The following is a 16,366-nucleotide window of genomic DNA, read 5'->3' as shown; positions in this document are numbered from 1 at the left end:
GGGGTTCTTCAGTTCTGAAAGTATCTTTGAAAAAGATGTAGAGATTGATTTCCTGAATCTCGAATTGTGCCATTATGCATACTTTCTGACCAATAACAACTTTTGGAAAGTTTCACGGTGTAAATTGTCTTTACAATAAATGGTGTGCCATACAACTGTGAAAAATGTAGGATAGGGTATTCTCTGCATTATGGGCTCCAATCTGACCCTTTATCTTCATTTTATTGCCCCGTTCAAACATCTCTGGTTCTCTGAGACCGCTTGGACAAGTCCCTGCATGGGTTTTTGAGCAAGCTTTACTTGCTTGGAAACAAACCTTGCAGGCTTATATATGAATGCGGCTCCTATCAGAAAAAAAAACCGAGTAGAAACTCAACACTAGAGCAGGGGTGGACAACTGTGGCCCTTTTACAACCTGTGGACTTCAACTCCCAGAATTCCTGAGACAGCCATAGAGGAAAAGGGAATTGTTGTATAGACAGTCTAGCGCTTTTTCTTTTCTTTTTTTCTACTGCTCTTGAAAGGGTAGCCGCTCTGCGCTTTCGAGCTTGTCTCCCCAGGAAATCAATTGTGCATTCTTTCTGAGACTGCACATGGAGTTACATTTAGAAGCCGGCGACAGTTCATAAATGGGCAGAGAGCAAAGGTATTATGATGATGATGATGATTTTTATTATCAATTATATTGATGATTATGATTCGAGCGTTTGGAGTTTAAGATGCAATCACGAGCTCCTCCGCTAAACTGCTAACATACTGATTACACTTAAGATTTGCAGGGTAGAAATTGCATGAAAACTTAAATTGCTCGATTTTTCTCAGCTCGAAGCGACCCTAGTGAGAAGAGGCGTTCGCAGGAATCCTGTTCTTCTCAAAAACTCAACCTTTCTTCACGTGTCAACCTTTCTTCACGTGTTTCTTACTGCCGGACTTGGAGGGGGATGGATTCCAGTCTCCATTATTCTCAGCCGGTGGAGCCACATTAATGTGCTGGCCAGAAATGACTCAGATCGTCATCCAGCACACCGAAGAGCTTCCAAACAGGAGAAAATCGAAGTAGATCATCTGCTTCTTTTGGTGATTTAAGACCGCGAAATGCCAAGGCGGAAACCCCTTTTTATCTCGATGAAGAGCATTTTTACTTTTCTGCGGACATGTTAAGCAGCGTTTGGGCAAGTTTAGTATATAGACAAAAGAGGGAAATGTATGACTTTGGAATTGTGGTTGAATTTCAGCTTGTATCAATCCTGGTCACCATGGCCAATGGTGATCTATCATTTGGGAACATTTATATTTCTTTCTGCATTAAATTGCCGGTTTATGTCAAAATTTCGTTATCCCAGTACAGTATTAAAGTTTTGGAAAAATAAGACAGATCCACGTTAAATTCAAATTCAAATCTTTATTGTCAGTGCATAACATATGTACAATGAGATTGGTTGAGCTCCCTCAGTGCACCCCCCAACACAAAACAACTCACAGTGAAGGCAGAAAATCCCTAACCCAATAAATCATATTAACAAAACACCCAGTCCTATTGCACCAGTGTGAACATGTTACACATTGCTCATACTACATAGTTATGATGTTATTTCTCATTCAGGAGTCTGTCAGCCCACGGATAAAAACTGTTCTTCAGCCTATTTGTGCAGTTGGCTATACTTCTATATCTCCTTCCTGATGGTAGGACGGTAAAGAAGTGATGACCAGGATATATTTTTTGAAAAAAGGCTAACAGAGTTCATATAACTGCATTGTATACAGTAATTCTCCCACTATTTATTCCAGTTTTTTTTTCTCTACTCTTTCTGGGTTTAAAGTTATATGGAAAGAAATCTGTCCCTATTTATTTGACAAAGAAGCAGATCCCAAATTAATAATTTTAATATTAGAACTGATAATGAATGATTGATTTGGGAAAGTGGCTTTTCCATGTAAGAGGAAAAAACACAAGCTTGCCAATCAGAAAAAGAAAATTAGATATTTCAAGTGGCCCTCAACAGCTTTTATTCTTAAGGCAGGGGATGAGTAATTATTCTGGGATCACTTTTGATTTTTATGATCATGTGTTATGTATTTTTTCCCCTATATAGCCTCTGCTTTACTTGGTAATTATGGAACAAGGAGGTTCCTGCTTTGAGTCAGAACTTGATTTTTGTCCTGAGTGTGGTACTGTCCTGCCCCTGCCAGGTATCCAGGATAAGGTGATATGTCCCTGTTGCTCTTTCAACATTGATGTGAAAGGTAAGTTCTTTTTTGTAAGTGTATATTTTACAGGAGGATTCAATTTCATAGCTATCAAATTCTAAGCATACTTTTCAGTGCTCTTTTATTAGAAGGAACTAGTAACTACTTCTATCTTTCCCACCTGAGTTCAGTCATTTAATACTGTTGGAAGAAATATCCAGGTCCAGTTCCAAGCCGGGAGAAAGGCACTGGAAATAAAATGGAGGCTGATTGGAAAGAAAGGTTCCCTTTATTGATGAAGCAGAACCACAAACTACATGTGATTCTGGGACAGCTGACAAAATGGAGTCGGTGGGTTTTATACCTTCTGGATTCCTATGGGGTCATGTAGGGGTCATGGCTGGCTCTATAGGCAAAAGGGGAAATGCAAATCCTAGGTGTTTGAGTTAATTTTGTCAACCTTTGGCTTGATTGTGTTGCTTATCTGGAAGTTTCTGCCTGACCCTGTCTTTCTGAATGGATTACCAGTTCTGCATTTCTATAAAATGGCCTCCTCAGTTTCTGCATGGGGCAGGGAAACTGGGACAGGTTTCTGCCTCCCTTAAGTTTTTTTCCATTTCTCCTTTAGGGGAAATATTCTAGCCTGCCTTTTTAATATTCCCCAAAATATTGCATTCTTCTGGTGGGTTCCCACAATACTACCACCATGTATTTCTGCACTTGAAGCAATGAATGGAATCTCAGTTTAATGCACCATTAGGGGGTGGGGTGTCTATTACTGTAATGAATATCCATTTAAATGAAAAATTATTCATTTTATGTTTAAATACGGAAACATGGTGTTTATCCTGAGTCCTTAATGTGCTTAATTTTTCAAAACAACAGAAGAGATTACAGTGTATCGTTTATAACTAGAATACAACATTTCATAAAGAACACAATCTTTGAAAACAAAAAAAAAATGATACAAAAAGTGATACCCTTGATTTAGATAATTAGTTGTCAGGGAAAAGTTGTAATTTAATCTCTTTCCTGACATGTTAGATTTGTTGGAAATAACAAAGCTTTAGTGATCTTGTGTTCCACTCCAAATTGTGAGAATATAAGAAACATTAGATGAAATATGAAACCAGTTTGGTATAGAGGTTAAGGCACCAGGCTAGAAATCGGGAGACTGTGAGTTCTAGTCCTGCCTTAGGCATGATGCCAGCTTGGTGACCTTGGTCCAGTCCCTTTTTCTCAGCCTTAAGAAGAGGACAAAGGCAACATACTTCTGAAATCTTGCCTTGGAAAATTGCAGAGACTTGTCTAGCCAATTGCCAGGAGTCAACATTGATTTAAAAGCACAAAAAATAAAAAAGAAGAAATTGACAAGGTTGAATTAATGAGCACGTTAATCATTCTCCATACATTTTTTTTCTTTGCATAGATTTTGAAAAGAGAGTCATCCGTACATCAGTCACATTCAACAAGATAGAATCCTCTTCTTTGACTACAGAAGAAGGAAAAGAAGTCAAGGGCCCACTGGTGAGTGAATGAGAAGACCAGTTATTGGTTCCATTAAGCATCACAGGCATGATGGTGTCAATAGGCAAACTATGTAAATTACATAATTTGCAACCGTTTGCTTTATTTGCATAATTATGTCACCCTTGCATATGCCATCTGGGCCACCCTGTGGTGACATGGGAAATAGCAGACACCGCTGGGCCCCCATCAAACATTTAAAATAGGCTTTGACTATATTTTCTGGAAACAATTTTAGAAATAGTTGATCAATCTGGAATAGCTGCAGAGAAGGAAAATGAACACAAGAGTAGAAATGAATTCCATTGCTGAGAAGTCAAGTGAGCTTGGCATGTTTACCTTTGAGGAAAGACTAACTTTGTTCTTAGATTTTTAAAAATTGCATGCAGGATATATAAACTAGATATAAACTTGTATAAGGGGACCTGGAGCTTGTACTCATAGCCAAAGGACTTAAAGGAATAAGTCCTCAATTGCACCTTAAGGATTCTGCCGTACCAACATCAGAAGGTTTACTGAATGCTTATTTTGTTTATTTCAATCTTTTCAGATTGACAGAAAATGTCCTCAGTGTGGGCATGAGGGCATGGCCTACCATACTCGACAGATGAGATCTGCAGATGAAGGGCAGACAGTTTTCTACACCTGCATCCAATGCAAGTAAGAGCTTGTATATGGCCCCTGCTTATGATGATGAGATGTTTTACGTTAGGTCGCATTTGTTTTGTCCCAGCTGTATGGTTTGCTTGTTACAGGACTCAACCTTAAATGTTAGGTTTAGCCCTTAAGACCATAATCTATTTAGGATTTATGTATTTTACTATTTTTATTCAGGGGTTATCTAAATCTATACAAATCTCCCCAAGAATATAAAACCGTCTTTTCTGGTCCACCAGCAGAAGCTGTGATTGTGGTACTAAAGGCAGAGGTTTTTCTGTGGTAGCCTCACACCTGATGATACTGCGTGATGGAAATATATCTGAGTTCCAGGAGGACTTTAAAGACTTGATTTAATTTACAATTCATTTTAGCATATGTGTTGTCCTCACTTAATGACAGTAAAGCAGCCATAAAGCACAATGTCATGTGACCATGACCCTTAGTGATGGAAATTCCAGCACTCCTTGTTGCTGTTGTTAGAATAGAATAGAATAGAATAGAATAGAATGGAATGGAATGGAATGGAATGGAATGGAATGGAATGGAATGGAATGGAATGGAATGGAATGGAATGGAATGGAATAGAATAGACTGGAAGGGAAGGGAAGGGAAGGGAAGGGAAGGGAAGGGAAGGGAAGAGAAGAGAAGAGAAGAGAAGAGAAGAGAAGAGAAGAGAAGAGAAGAGAAGAGAAGAGAAGAGAAGAGAAGAAGAGAATAGGAATTTTTTATTGGCCAAGTGTGATTGGACACACAAGGAATTTGTCTTTGGTGCATAAGCTGTACATAAAAAGAAAAGATACATTCGTCAAGAATCATAAGGTACAATACTTAATGATAGTCATAGGCGAATCATTGCAGGTTATATAGCAGGGGCTTCAAGAGGTTGCCATTTGCTGGATTGACCAGGGATTTTGCGGTGTCCCTGGGATCGACAGAATGTGCCCTCCACTATCACCGTCTCAACGGGACGGTGAGGTCCAAAAAGGACCGTCCAGCGGTGGGGATATCGACGGTGGTCCTGGAGCCACAGGATCTTTCGTCGCGACGTCAGCTCCGCCCTCTCCCAGTTGCAAATGGTGATCAGATGACCGTGGGATGTGTGACGTCATAATTTGAGCTGAGCACCAAACCCACGTTTGCAGCACCACCATAGGAAGACTACATACACCGCAAGTATGATGACTGATCATAACTACCACGCTTGTTCATCTCCAGTACTCGGCTGAGTTCTTTCCAAAGATAAGTATTGGGGATACCATTTGATGATGGTTCCAGATTTTTCTGCAGAATAGGTCTCAGACGAGTCTTCATTCTCTTGCCTATTCTGCTTCTGAAATCATCTAACTTGTCAGGTTATTTAGATTATGTATAAAACAAGTGGGAGAGTTGTACAGATGTTACAACATTAATTGCTGTCTGTAAAATGACTGTACATGAGTCATTAATTGATCCTGCATATGTTTTTAATCCGGTGTCAGCAATTCCATGGAACTATAATACATCTCAGAGTATTTACACTGTTTATTCTTTAAATTCTAGGTTCCAGGAGAAAGAAGATTCTTAATCACGTTTGCCAAAATGTGTGGAAGACAGTACTTAAAACTCCAGTTGTGACAGAGAATTATTTTTGGGTTTTTATGAAGAGACTGTAACGTTCTTAGATGCTTTAGAAGCATGTTGTTTAAATTGGATGATTGGCAGCTGGTGACCGATTGCACAGTTCAAATGTAAATGGAAACAGCAAAAACAGGATCCTACAAATGGCCTTGTAGAACTTCAAATCTCCTTTTCCTCAACTGTTTTGATCAGTGAAAGAACAGTAATCAAAACGTGCTGAGTTGCAAGTTGCCCTTTATTGCTACTGTTATGTATATTTATTTTCTTATAAATTCATGTTTTTATTGAATTGTACTACTGACTCCTCCTGCTACTATAAACTTCTGAGTTTTTCACAGGACAAGAAACAAGAGAGATCTTCCACTGTCCCTTGAATACGTTATGGTTTTATTCACACAGCTCTGAATTCTGTTTCAAAATGGAGTAAGAAGAGTCTGTGTGGGTGGTTGCTTAGCAATGCAATTGTATGAATTCCTCGTAATTCTATATTTTGCAAAATGATCTAATTCTTCTGCTTTGTGGCTCTTTGGGAAATTGATGTGAGACTGCATTAGCAAGTAAGTGATCATGATAGAAATAATTTGTGGTCTTTCTTGGGCTCCTTTTGGCCCCGTCACCAGACATTATGAAGAAGCTATGCAAATTTTCTGATTTTTATTAACATGGGTCTCAACACTGTCTCTCCTTCAAAGAGATGGGGCTGCTTGTGTAGTTTTTAGATATTGTACTAATTATAAAGCGCCTCAGAGGGAGACCACAGCTGCGATATAAGGATATCTGCAAGAGGGACCTAAAGGCCCTGGGAATGGACATTAACAACTGGGAAACCTTGACCTCCGATCGTTCAGCTTGGAGGCTAAAGACGCAGCATGGCCTTCTCCAATTCAAAGAGACACTTGTTCGGCAGGCTGAGGCAAAGAGGCAGTCCCGGAACCAGTGAAATCTGGGGACTGGGCAGGGGACATAATGTATTTGCCCTCAGTGTGGAAGGGGTTGCCACTCTCGAATTGGCCTTTTTAGTCACACTAGATGCTGTTTTAGGACCTCTTTCCAGAGCACGATACCATAGTCTTTTTAGACTGAAGGATGCCAATGTAAACTAACTATAGAGGAATAGGAGGCACTATTCAATCACTTTTGCCTTTATTGGGACTTTTCAGGCAATCTGCATCCTCCATACTCGATGTTTGATGTCCAGACTTTTAATAGGATTTGAACCCACAGGCCATGCACTTTGTGACATTTAAATAATCTTGGTCTGGCTGCCAGTAGCCTACAGAAAAGGTAATTTTATAGAAGCTATGCAATTAATGCCTTCCTTTTCTTATATGCCTTCATATTAGCAAATTTTCTGATTTGGGACATGTAAGTTCAAATCCTGTTAAGCAGTTGAACATAGACCTTCTAGCAAGAGGTTGTCTAGCCTGAATAATCCCAGTAACAACCAAACCTGGTGCATAGTGACTCCTACTGGTCAGTAGCTAACATAACATCAAAGCACCTTGAAGATATGAAAATGGTGTGAAGAGGGTTTGCTGAAGTTCATTGCAGTTGGATAGCTTAACACTGATATGCAACCTTCACCTTTTGAATCATTGTGGGTCCATAGTACCTCATATTACAGTGCTATCTTCTATTACTCTGCCCCTCGGGTTTCCAAAATTTGAGTTCCTGATCGTATTCAATACAACACAGAAAACTGAGAATTGGCTTATATATTGAAAAGTGATAGGGTTATTTTATTCCAATTCTTCTCCAAGGCGTGGGCTTACCTCATACACTCTAATTGTGAGGGAGGACAGAAGCATGCTCTTTGGTGGTGTTGCATAATTTGGTCATTTGGGGAGGTGGGCATCATCTTTTCAATTCAACTCATGCACTGAAGAGAATGCAACACATTACTACCTCTGACTTCTTCCAAATATCTGAACTACAGTTACTGGACTGATAAAGCAGTTTCCTAGTGGAATCTTGAAAAAAATCCATTAAAGTCCTGCTTGTTTAAAGTTTGGACTAATTAGCTGGGGAATACTTGGAAATCATCTCAAATACAGGTCTCAAATATTGTAGGAAATGGGTGATCAGCTATTAATGGGGGAAAGTAGTTTGAATTCCAAGTCAGCAATTTGCCTGTAATTACTGGCTTGAAGTATTAAAATATTGAAAACTACAATGATACCCATCAAAAGAAAGTTGTCACTTATTCTATCTGGTGATACTCCACATATCTAAAAGGATCTTTCAAGGATTGCCTGCATTTTGAGATTCCATAACTGCTTCATGCCATCTTAGACAATAGATTCTTGGTGCTGTCTGCAGATTGTCCCTAGAAAAAAGTGTTCCTTAGTGGACTGTTTGGAAATCTACTCTTAATGCAAAGGGATTTAATCAGAAACTAGCATCTTAGTTCTTAAGCATCTTTGGGCAGCAGCCCTAAAGAAGCTAGTGCTTAAGGGAGCAGCTTTTATGTTTGCATAAACTGACAATGAAATCAACTGATCCTATAGTTTTTTATTCCAATTATGAATGGAATGGAATGGAATGGAATGGAATGGAATGGAATGGAACGGAATGAAATAGAATAGAATAGAATAGAATAGAATAGAATAGAATAGAATAGAATAGAATAGAATAGAATAGAATAGAAAATAGGAATTCTTTATTGGCCAAGTGTGATTGGACAAAGGTCAGGTAAATATCAGGCTACAATGTGAGAATTTGAAATTCTTTTGATACTTTTAGGTTAAACTAGATAGACTTAGTGGTGAAAAATTTTCTTTAACATTTTAACCCTTTAATAAACATGAAGTAGGATTTGGTGAGTCAGCATTTCTAAGGCTGGAACAGACATTTAAAAGGAATCCTATATAGGATTCTTCGTCATCAAATTCCAGACAATGCCCTTTAATAGAACTCAGCTGTTCTAATGTATTTATTCGTCAAACAAAAATTACAAATTCAAACAAAATAAGAAAATAAAAATGTGACAGGCCCCCATAGGGGCCTCTTCATATGGAGTGAGGTTCACGGCAGTTAACCTACAATTAAAGCTGTGAAAATTAATGGCTGCGACCGACAGCTGAATCAGATAAAATACTCCCAACTTCGACAACTGTTATACCAAAATCGATTTTTTTTTTACAATCGAGTTTCTATGGTGATCCTCCGGGGCTGCCGTAAACAAAAGTCCGTCTTTTCGTCGAATCCAAAATTTAGGATTATTTCATGCCGGTGATCGTAGATTAACAAGAGTTGGAACTTGGAAGGGACCTTGTAGGTCATGTAGTCCACCCCCACTCCCCAAGCAGAAGACCCTACACCATTTCTGACAGATGGCAGTCCATCATCTTCAGAACCAAGCCCCGCCACCACGAGACCATAGGAAAATCGGGGGAATCGCTGGAAGGAAACCTCCCGTCTCTTAGCGAGCTCAGCCGATCTCTTTTTAATTTTTTTTTCCCGCACACCGGAAGTGAGTCTGGAATCTCCACGGGGACCGGTTAAAGCGACGCACATGCGCCGGAAGTAGGAAGTGGGGTTGAAAATCGACGGCTGCGAGGAAGAGGCGTTGACTGCAGCGTGAGAGTGGGTGGGTGCTGCGGCTGAACAGGCGCCGGAGGCTGACCTGAAGCCGGGGTGAGCTCCGTCGAGCCCTGGAGCAGGGGGCTCCACGGATATCCTTCCCTTCCGGCAAGCAGGTCCATCCACGGCCGGGCTCTGCCGGCATCTTCCCCGCAACATGGCCGAGTCCACTTCTAGCAGGGGAGCGACCACGACCGTCACCGAGACGGAGGTGACCGAGCCGGTGAGGAGAGGGCCGGGGGGCGGGGAGGGCTGTGGGGGTGGGGTGGGGGGCAGAGGAGGAGGAGGTGCAGCCGGCGTCATGGCAACCATGATGACGTTGGAGGAGGAGGAGGAGCCCCGCCCCGCGGAGCCTGGGCGCCTGCGGTTGCCGTGGCAACCACGAAGCGGGTCGGTGGGCTTCGGTGGGTGGTGGCGAGCAGGGCCGCGGCGAGCTTGGCCTGTGATGGAAGGGAAGGCTTGCGACTACTTGGGCGGCCAATGGCTTTAAGTAGCGCAGGGCAGGTCTTTTGTCAGGTAGCTGAAGGCCTTGGGTTCCCCCAGGATGCTGAAGAGCATCTGGGTGGCAGAAGCCTTCGAGGGTGGGTGGGAGGGAGAACGAGGCTGCCCCCCCCCCCCACACACACCCAATTCCTGGAAACGGCTGGCTGCAGTGGGAGTAGAGATGGACCCGGTCCATGGGTCTATATTGTGAATGGTGCCCCGTCCGGTTTGAATTTTTTTAATTGGGTGTTCACTTAAAAAACGGAGCAGACGTGGAAATGGAGGCTTCTGTCTCAGAGTATGAATTAGCGCTAGCAGTAATGGGTTAGGGATTTTCTGACTTCACTGTGAGTTGTATTGTGTTGGGGGGGGATGCACTGAGGGAGTTCCACCAATCTCATTGTACATATGTTGTGCAGTGACAATAAAAGTCAATAATAATAATAATAATGATGATGATGATGATGGTGATGCAAACTCAGGCTGACAGCTGTTGTAACAAAGCACTGCATGGACAGCTCCTTGAGAAAATCCAAGGAAAAGTAGATAAGGAAAAGACCTGGTTATGGCTGACCAACGGAACACTGAAGAAAGAGACAGAAGGCTTGCTTCTTGCAGCCCAGGAACAAGCCATCAGATCTAATGTAATCAAAACCAGAATAGAAAAATCTGCTGATGACCCTAAATGCAGACTCTGCAAAGAAGCGGATGAAACCATTGATCATATACTGAGCGGTTGCAAGACAATAGCTCAGACTGACTACAAACAACATCATAACACAATCGCTCAGATGGTCCACTGGAACTTGTGTCACCACTATCATCTGCCTGTAGCAAAGAACTGGTGGGATCTTAAGCCTGAAAAAGTGGTCGAAAATGAGCATGCAAAAACTACTGTGGGACTTCCGAATACAGACTGACAAAGTTTTGGAACACAATACCCCGGATATCATGATTGTGGAGAAGAAAAAAGTGTGGATCGTCGACATTGCCATACCTGGTAACAGCAGAATCGATGAGAAACAACTTGAAAAAGTCACCAGATATCAGGACTTAAGAATCGAACTGCAGAGACTCTGGCATAAACCAGTGCAGGTGGTTCCAGTGGTACTCGGCACACTGGGTGCTGTGCCTAGGCAAGCACTTAAAAACAATTGGCGCTGACAAGATCACCATTGGTCAGCTGCAGAAGGGATCTGCTCGCATAATCCGCCGATACATCACGCAGTCCTAAACGCTTGGGAAGTGTTCGACTAGTGATTTGGGATACGAAATCCAGCATGGTCATCTCGTTTGCTGTGTATACTGTCATATAATAATAATAATAATCTCTTTTATTCATTAAACATGAAAGTCAGTCAACTGAACATTTAAAAATGTGTCACAAATATGATTGACTGGTGTTAATGGTTGATATGGGTTGCATCCTAGGTATCAACCAAGTATCTTCTTAAAATATAATGTTCCAAGTAGCGCAGTTTTTTGAGTTCCGCTAGTGTTACTGCAGGAAGCTACAATTTCTTGATGTTGTTTTGTAAAATTTTGAGACATGGTACCCAAGTGCCCCGATGACAATGGGTATCATTGTTACATGTTTCATCCATAGCCGTGTAGTTTCGATGGCCAGGTTGCGATATTTCGTGATTTTTTTCCAGTTCTTTTTCTTGACTTTGGCGTCTCCTGGTACAGTAATATCAATAAATTGTACGCTTCGACCCTCAACAACCGTGATATCTGGTGTGTTATGTTCCAAATGACAATCCATCATCATTCTTATTCTTAGCATCATTATTATTCTGTAGAGATTCTCAGTCATCCAGGTGATGGTGATCCCAAAGGTGCTTTTTCAAGAGGCAACTGGACTTTCTGGTTTTTCTTTGAAGACATTTTGCTTCTCATCCAAGAAGCTTCTTCAGTTCTGACAGGGATAGTGGGGAATGGAAGGATTTATATTCCTTGCAGACAGCTGGACCCTTTTTAGAGGGTCCTTGAAGCCCTTGGAGGTTTATCTGTGTCCTCCGGGTCTCTACAGACTTTTAGAATACAGATACAGACTGAGAATCTCTACAGACTTTTAGCTATACCATTTGGGATGAACACTCTTTTGAATGGTGTGGGAGTAGGAATGGATTTCCAGAGGGGAAAAAATTGCAGGCTACAGGAACCATTTGCACTACTCAGGTGACCCTGAGGACACAGATAAACCTCCAAGTGCTTCAACAACCCTCTAAAAGGATTCAAATGACCAGCTGTCTTGCAAGCAATATAAATCCTTCCATTCCCCACTGTCAGAGCTGAAGAAGCTTCTTGGATGAGAAGCAAAACATCTTCAAAGAAAAATGAACAACAAAGTCCATTTGCTTCCTGAAAAAGCACCTTTGGGTAGCGCTAGCAATAGTGCTTAAGACTTCACAGAGCTTTCCAGCCCTCTAAGTGGTTTTACAGAGTCAGCGTTTTGCTCCCCCCACAACCATCTGGCTCCTCATTTTACCCACCTCCAAAGGATGGTTTGAATGCTTCCCAAGCTAAGAATGCATATGCGCTAAAGGCGTCCAAAATGAATTGGATTGATTTGAAGTTCTCTGATTCAGGGAACCATTTGATCAAATTGTTGTTTGAATTTAGAAACAAATTCCATGATAAACTTAATTCAGAGATTCAGCTGAGCCCCAATGAACTGAATCACCAAAAAGAGTAGGTGTACAGGCCTATTGATCAGAAGCTAGACCTTTGGTGTGATCCAGTAGTGTTGCTAGTGCAATCAAAATTATTTTAGGGATGTATTTTTTTTTTTTTTTACATTTATCAACTGCCTTCAAAGACATTTATTTGATGTTTACTGCTACCTTGGATATTGCAAGAGGCTGAGAAAATTTGGCTCATGATCACCTAGAGCATCTATAGTATTTTTTCAATTACAGATGGTCCTTGACTTAGAACCTGTCGCTTATTGACCAAGTTACAACAGACCTTCCTTGGGCTTATTTATGATTATTTGTAATGTCCTGCAGTCACATGACATTGGTTTTGCTGAAAACCAGCATCCATCCATCCATCCATCCATCCATCCATCCATCCATCCATCTATCTATCTATCTATCTATCTATCTATCTATCTATCTATCTCTTCCTTCCTTCCTTCCTTCCTTCCTTCCTTCCTTCCTTCCTTCCTTCCTTCCTTCCTTCCTTCTTTCTTTTCTTTTTTTTAATTGCAAAATTGTGCCCGTAGCAAACCATTGATTTGCTTAATGACCAAGGCAAAAAAGACTGTAAAATCAGCCATTGGTCATGTGAGAATTATGTGACGGAGTCAATTCACAACTTAACAGCCATGATGGGCATATTCCATTATAGTTGTAAATCAAGGGCTGCCTATGAAGCTCAAATGATAGCTGGGTGCTTTTTTTAAAATTGTGGATGATTGATTCATCTATTGAATAGATGTCTCATATCAAGCATTTATATCATTTGACTTTTCTTTATATTACGATACAGTATTTTGTTTTAGGAAGAAACATTGTGCTAAATGCCCTGATGTGATTGTTAGTGGATATAATATTAAAGTACCACATTATGTTGTAGCAGTGCTGCCCATTTAAATGTTTTTCTATTAGTGCTCTTCATAAAACCTAAGAGCTCTTACATAGAATTCAATTAAGTCTTGGGTTCTCTACTGACAGTTCATATTTCTGCCCTAGAACCTATTAAAATATAAAATCTAATTGTTTCAATGTATAATTAAATGTTTATTTCTTTCGTCTCCTATGCAAGTTAATGGCATAAGATATTGTGGTATAGGTAGGGTTTGATCAGAAAAACAGCAGCAATTAAACTTTGAAGTTGCCCTCAGAACTGTCTGGAGTTATCTTTACTGGCAAAAATAGAGGTTTTTTTTCCCCCTCAGGTACAGCTATGTAGAAAGTATTCCGCAGAATTGAAAATCAAGCTGTTGTATATTGAATGAGAAATTCTTTGATTATCTGTTTATCAAACCATCTTTCCTTCTGTCCTCTTCTCAGGAAAATCGTAGTCTCACTATCAAATTAAGAAAACGAAAGCCATCCAAGAAGGTGGAATGGTCAAGTGATACAGTGGACAATGAGCACTTGGGACGGAGATCTTCCAAATGTGAGCTCTGCCCTTCTCTATCATTGTTTCTTAAAATTCTTCCTCCTTACTTGTATTTCTCTTGATGTGAGTGCATCATCCAGCGTGCACTAATTGAGGCTAACTCATTTTTTATGTTTTCTTAATCCATCCCTTTCTCAGAGTACATCTAGATTGTTGGCTTTAGGGTTACTCTCAAGTATTCTTAAAGGCCATATGACTCTTCTGTAGACTGGTCGCCTTCTAGCATACAATATCAGAACGTAAGCATAGGTAATGAAATCAAATTCCACAGTGTACTGACAAACTAGTGGAAATAGGGGAATAATCCCTGGAAAAATAGGTGGAGTCCTGTATCATCATATATGCTGGCCCATACTGGTCCTCTACTGGGAAGCCACTTGCTATAATGGACATGTTCCATGATTGTTTTTTGATGTTTAGAATATAATCTTAAACTTCAGTTGCAACTTGCAAATGATAAGCTTTGGGGACATTGTAGCCTGGAGAGATACTAATTGCCTCGATTAACCATAGGTACTTAATAGTACTTACTGGAAATTTGATGAGAAGGCATCTTGAAATGATCACAGGAGGATAGAGATATTACTGTAATAATAAGTGAATTAACTGGAGAGATGCTATTTGTCCTATTTCTAATTACTCCCTGTGGTTCCCTGGCCAAATAAATGAACAACAAGAAGTGCTACATAATTCAAACATCATGTAGAGTCTCTACTTTTCCTTGGTGGGTTGGGTATAAAGAGGCTAAGAATTGGCTGTATCGCTTCCATCCTAGCACCGACGTGTGTCAGAAAAGTGAATTATTTGCTCCTGACTCTGCTGATCTGATCCCTATAAATTCATATGGGATAGAGAGAAATGTTCTGAGTTTGAACAAAATCTGCATAGTCTTTTCATTTTCCAAAAGTGAGAATTGTTGGTAGATAAAGTGAGCAAGTGACTATTCTTTTGTCTCCTCTTCCATTGCTATAATTGCTGTTGAATTGTTGTATTTCTGTGCTTATCTCTCTCATGTTTTCTTCCTTCCTTCTGTTCTTCCTTCTTCACTGTCTGCCATTTCCTTCAATTTTTTTTCTTCATGCATCCAATATTTCCACTTCGTATATTTCACTCATTTTGCATTTTATTAAACACTGTCCCATTCCATATCAACGCTCACTTTTCTCTGCATTCTCTTTATTCTTATTTCGTTCTTTTATTTTGTTTTGTTCCACCTTCTTTTTTATGTCCACAATATATTGCCTCTGAGTCCTCTTTACCTTCCCTTCTTGCCATTCCTCTCCACTTCTTCCCTTTTCTCAACACAGGCTGCTGCATCTACGAGAAGCCCCGGGCTTTTAATGAAAGCTCAACAGAAAGCGAAGATGAGGACGATGAAGGCTGCGGCAATGCCCATTGCATCCGAGGCCACAAGAAAAGCCAGCGGGGGAAGGCACAGTCTAAAGCAGGAGATGCTGGCCCAAAGGAGAACAACTCCAAGAAGGTGGAGCTACCTGACCAAAACCATGCAGGCGCCATGCAGCACTGAACCATACTTGGCCATGGGGCAGAGAAGGAGCTCCTCAACTCTCCCCCAAAGGAGGACTGACACTGCCCCAACTGAGGCGAGGGATGAAAAGAAGGGAAGGCCTATACCGCCAGTTCTCAGCTGTCTTGTGCTGGTGCTTCCTTGACTGTGGGTAAAGGGGAGGGAGGGGAGGGAGGGCACGCACACCCAGCTCCACGCCTGTCTTGTGTCAGTGCTGCTACTGTTGTCTCTATCCATCTGTGGCTGGTGAGTCTGTCTGGTGCCACCCATCCTCACCCTGCCCAACGAGGAATGTATTGACAGGACCTTCTTAGGTACTGTGGCTGATTCCCCACCCCCCTGCAACTTAATTAAATATTTGTTATCAGTGATGAATATGACAGGGAGTGGGTCTGCTTTAAGAAGAGCAGTGATAGAGCTTCGACCAAGATCTTTTCTCCTTCCCCTTGTATCCTTCCTCAGTATCTCTGGTTTCTTCCTTTATTGCAGGCTCCTTTCCCATTGGTCTTTTTTTTTAGCTCTGTGTAAGAAACCCACAGTCCACTCGGTTAATCCTTGCTTGCATTCTTCTTGGGTGCTGAGCCTGCATCACTTTCACTATCAGCTCCACTGCCTCCCACCTGCAGACTCACGCAAACTCGCTCGACGTAA

The 16,366-nt window shown here is 41.1% G+C and overlaps 2 protein-coding genes across 2 annotated transcripts; both read left to right on the top strand.

The window, feature by feature from the left end:
* Positions 1-562: 562 nt before the first annotated feature.
* Positions 563-6,037, top strand: POLR1H (RNA polymerase I subunit H). Its single transcript, XM_070933482.1, has 5 exons — positions 563-646; positions 2,094-2,244; positions 3,617-3,714; positions 4,265-4,374; positions 5,914-6,037. The coding sequence occupies exons 2-5, from the start codon at positions 2,115-2,117 to the stop codon at positions 5,936-5,938; spliced, it is 363 nt and encodes a 120-aa protein (XP_070789583.1). The 5' UTR covers positions 563-646; positions 2,094-2,114; the 3' UTR covers positions 5,939-6,037.
* Positions 6,038-9,535: 3,498 nt separating this feature from the next.
* On the top strand, positions 9,536-16,090 carry PPP1R11 (protein phosphatase 1 regulatory inhibitor subunit 11). The gene is made up of 3 exons (XM_070936697.1): positions 9,536-9,796; positions 14,076-14,184; positions 15,495-16,090. The coding sequence occupies exons 1-3, from the start codon at positions 9,731-9,733 to the stop codon at positions 15,713-15,715; spliced, it is 396 nt and encodes a 131-aa protein (XP_070792798.1). The 5' UTR covers positions 9,536-9,730; the 3' UTR covers positions 15,716-16,090.
* The last annotated feature ends 276 nt before the right edge of the window (positions 16,091-16,366 follow it).

This window comes from Pituophis catenifer, unplaced genomic scaffold, assembly GCF_029215685.1.
Source record: "Pituophis catenifer annectens isolate HBS135680 unplaced genomic scaffold, rPitCat1.0.hap2 SCAF_2, whole genome shotgun sequence".
In the NCBI taxonomy this organism is placed as follows: domain Eukaryota; kingdom Metazoa; phylum Chordata; class Lepidosauria; order Squamata; family Colubridae; genus Pituophis; species Pituophis catenifer.
The sequence above is the reverse complement of the archived record's forward strand: the minus strand, read 5'-3'. Positions and strand labels throughout refer to the sequence as shown.

Coding starts and splice junctions, on each gene's coding strand:
- POLR1H (XM_070933482.1), top strand. CDS start 2,115: ATGGAACAAGGAGGTTCCTGCTTTGAGTCAGAACTTGATTTTTGTCCT. Junction 3,715..4,264: donor AAGAAGTCAAGGGCCCACTG/GTGAGTGAATGA, acceptor CAATCTTTTCAG/ATTGACAGAAAATGTCCTCA. Junction 4,375..5,913: donor TACACCTGCATCCAATGCAA/GTAAGAGCTTGT, acceptor TTTAAATTCTAG/GTTCCAGGAGAAAGAAGATT.
- PPP1R11 (XM_070936697.1), top strand. CDS start 9,731: ATGGCCGAGTCCACTTCTAGCAGGGGAGCGACCACGACCGTCACCGAG. Junction 9,797..14,075: donor AGACGGAGGTGACCGAGCCG/GTGAGGAGAGGG, acceptor TCCTCTTCTCAG/GAAAATCGTAGTCTCACTAT. Junction 14,185..15,494: donor GGGACGGAGATCTTCCAAAT/GTGAGCTCTGCC, acceptor TTCTCAACACAG/GCTGCTGCATCTACGAGAAG.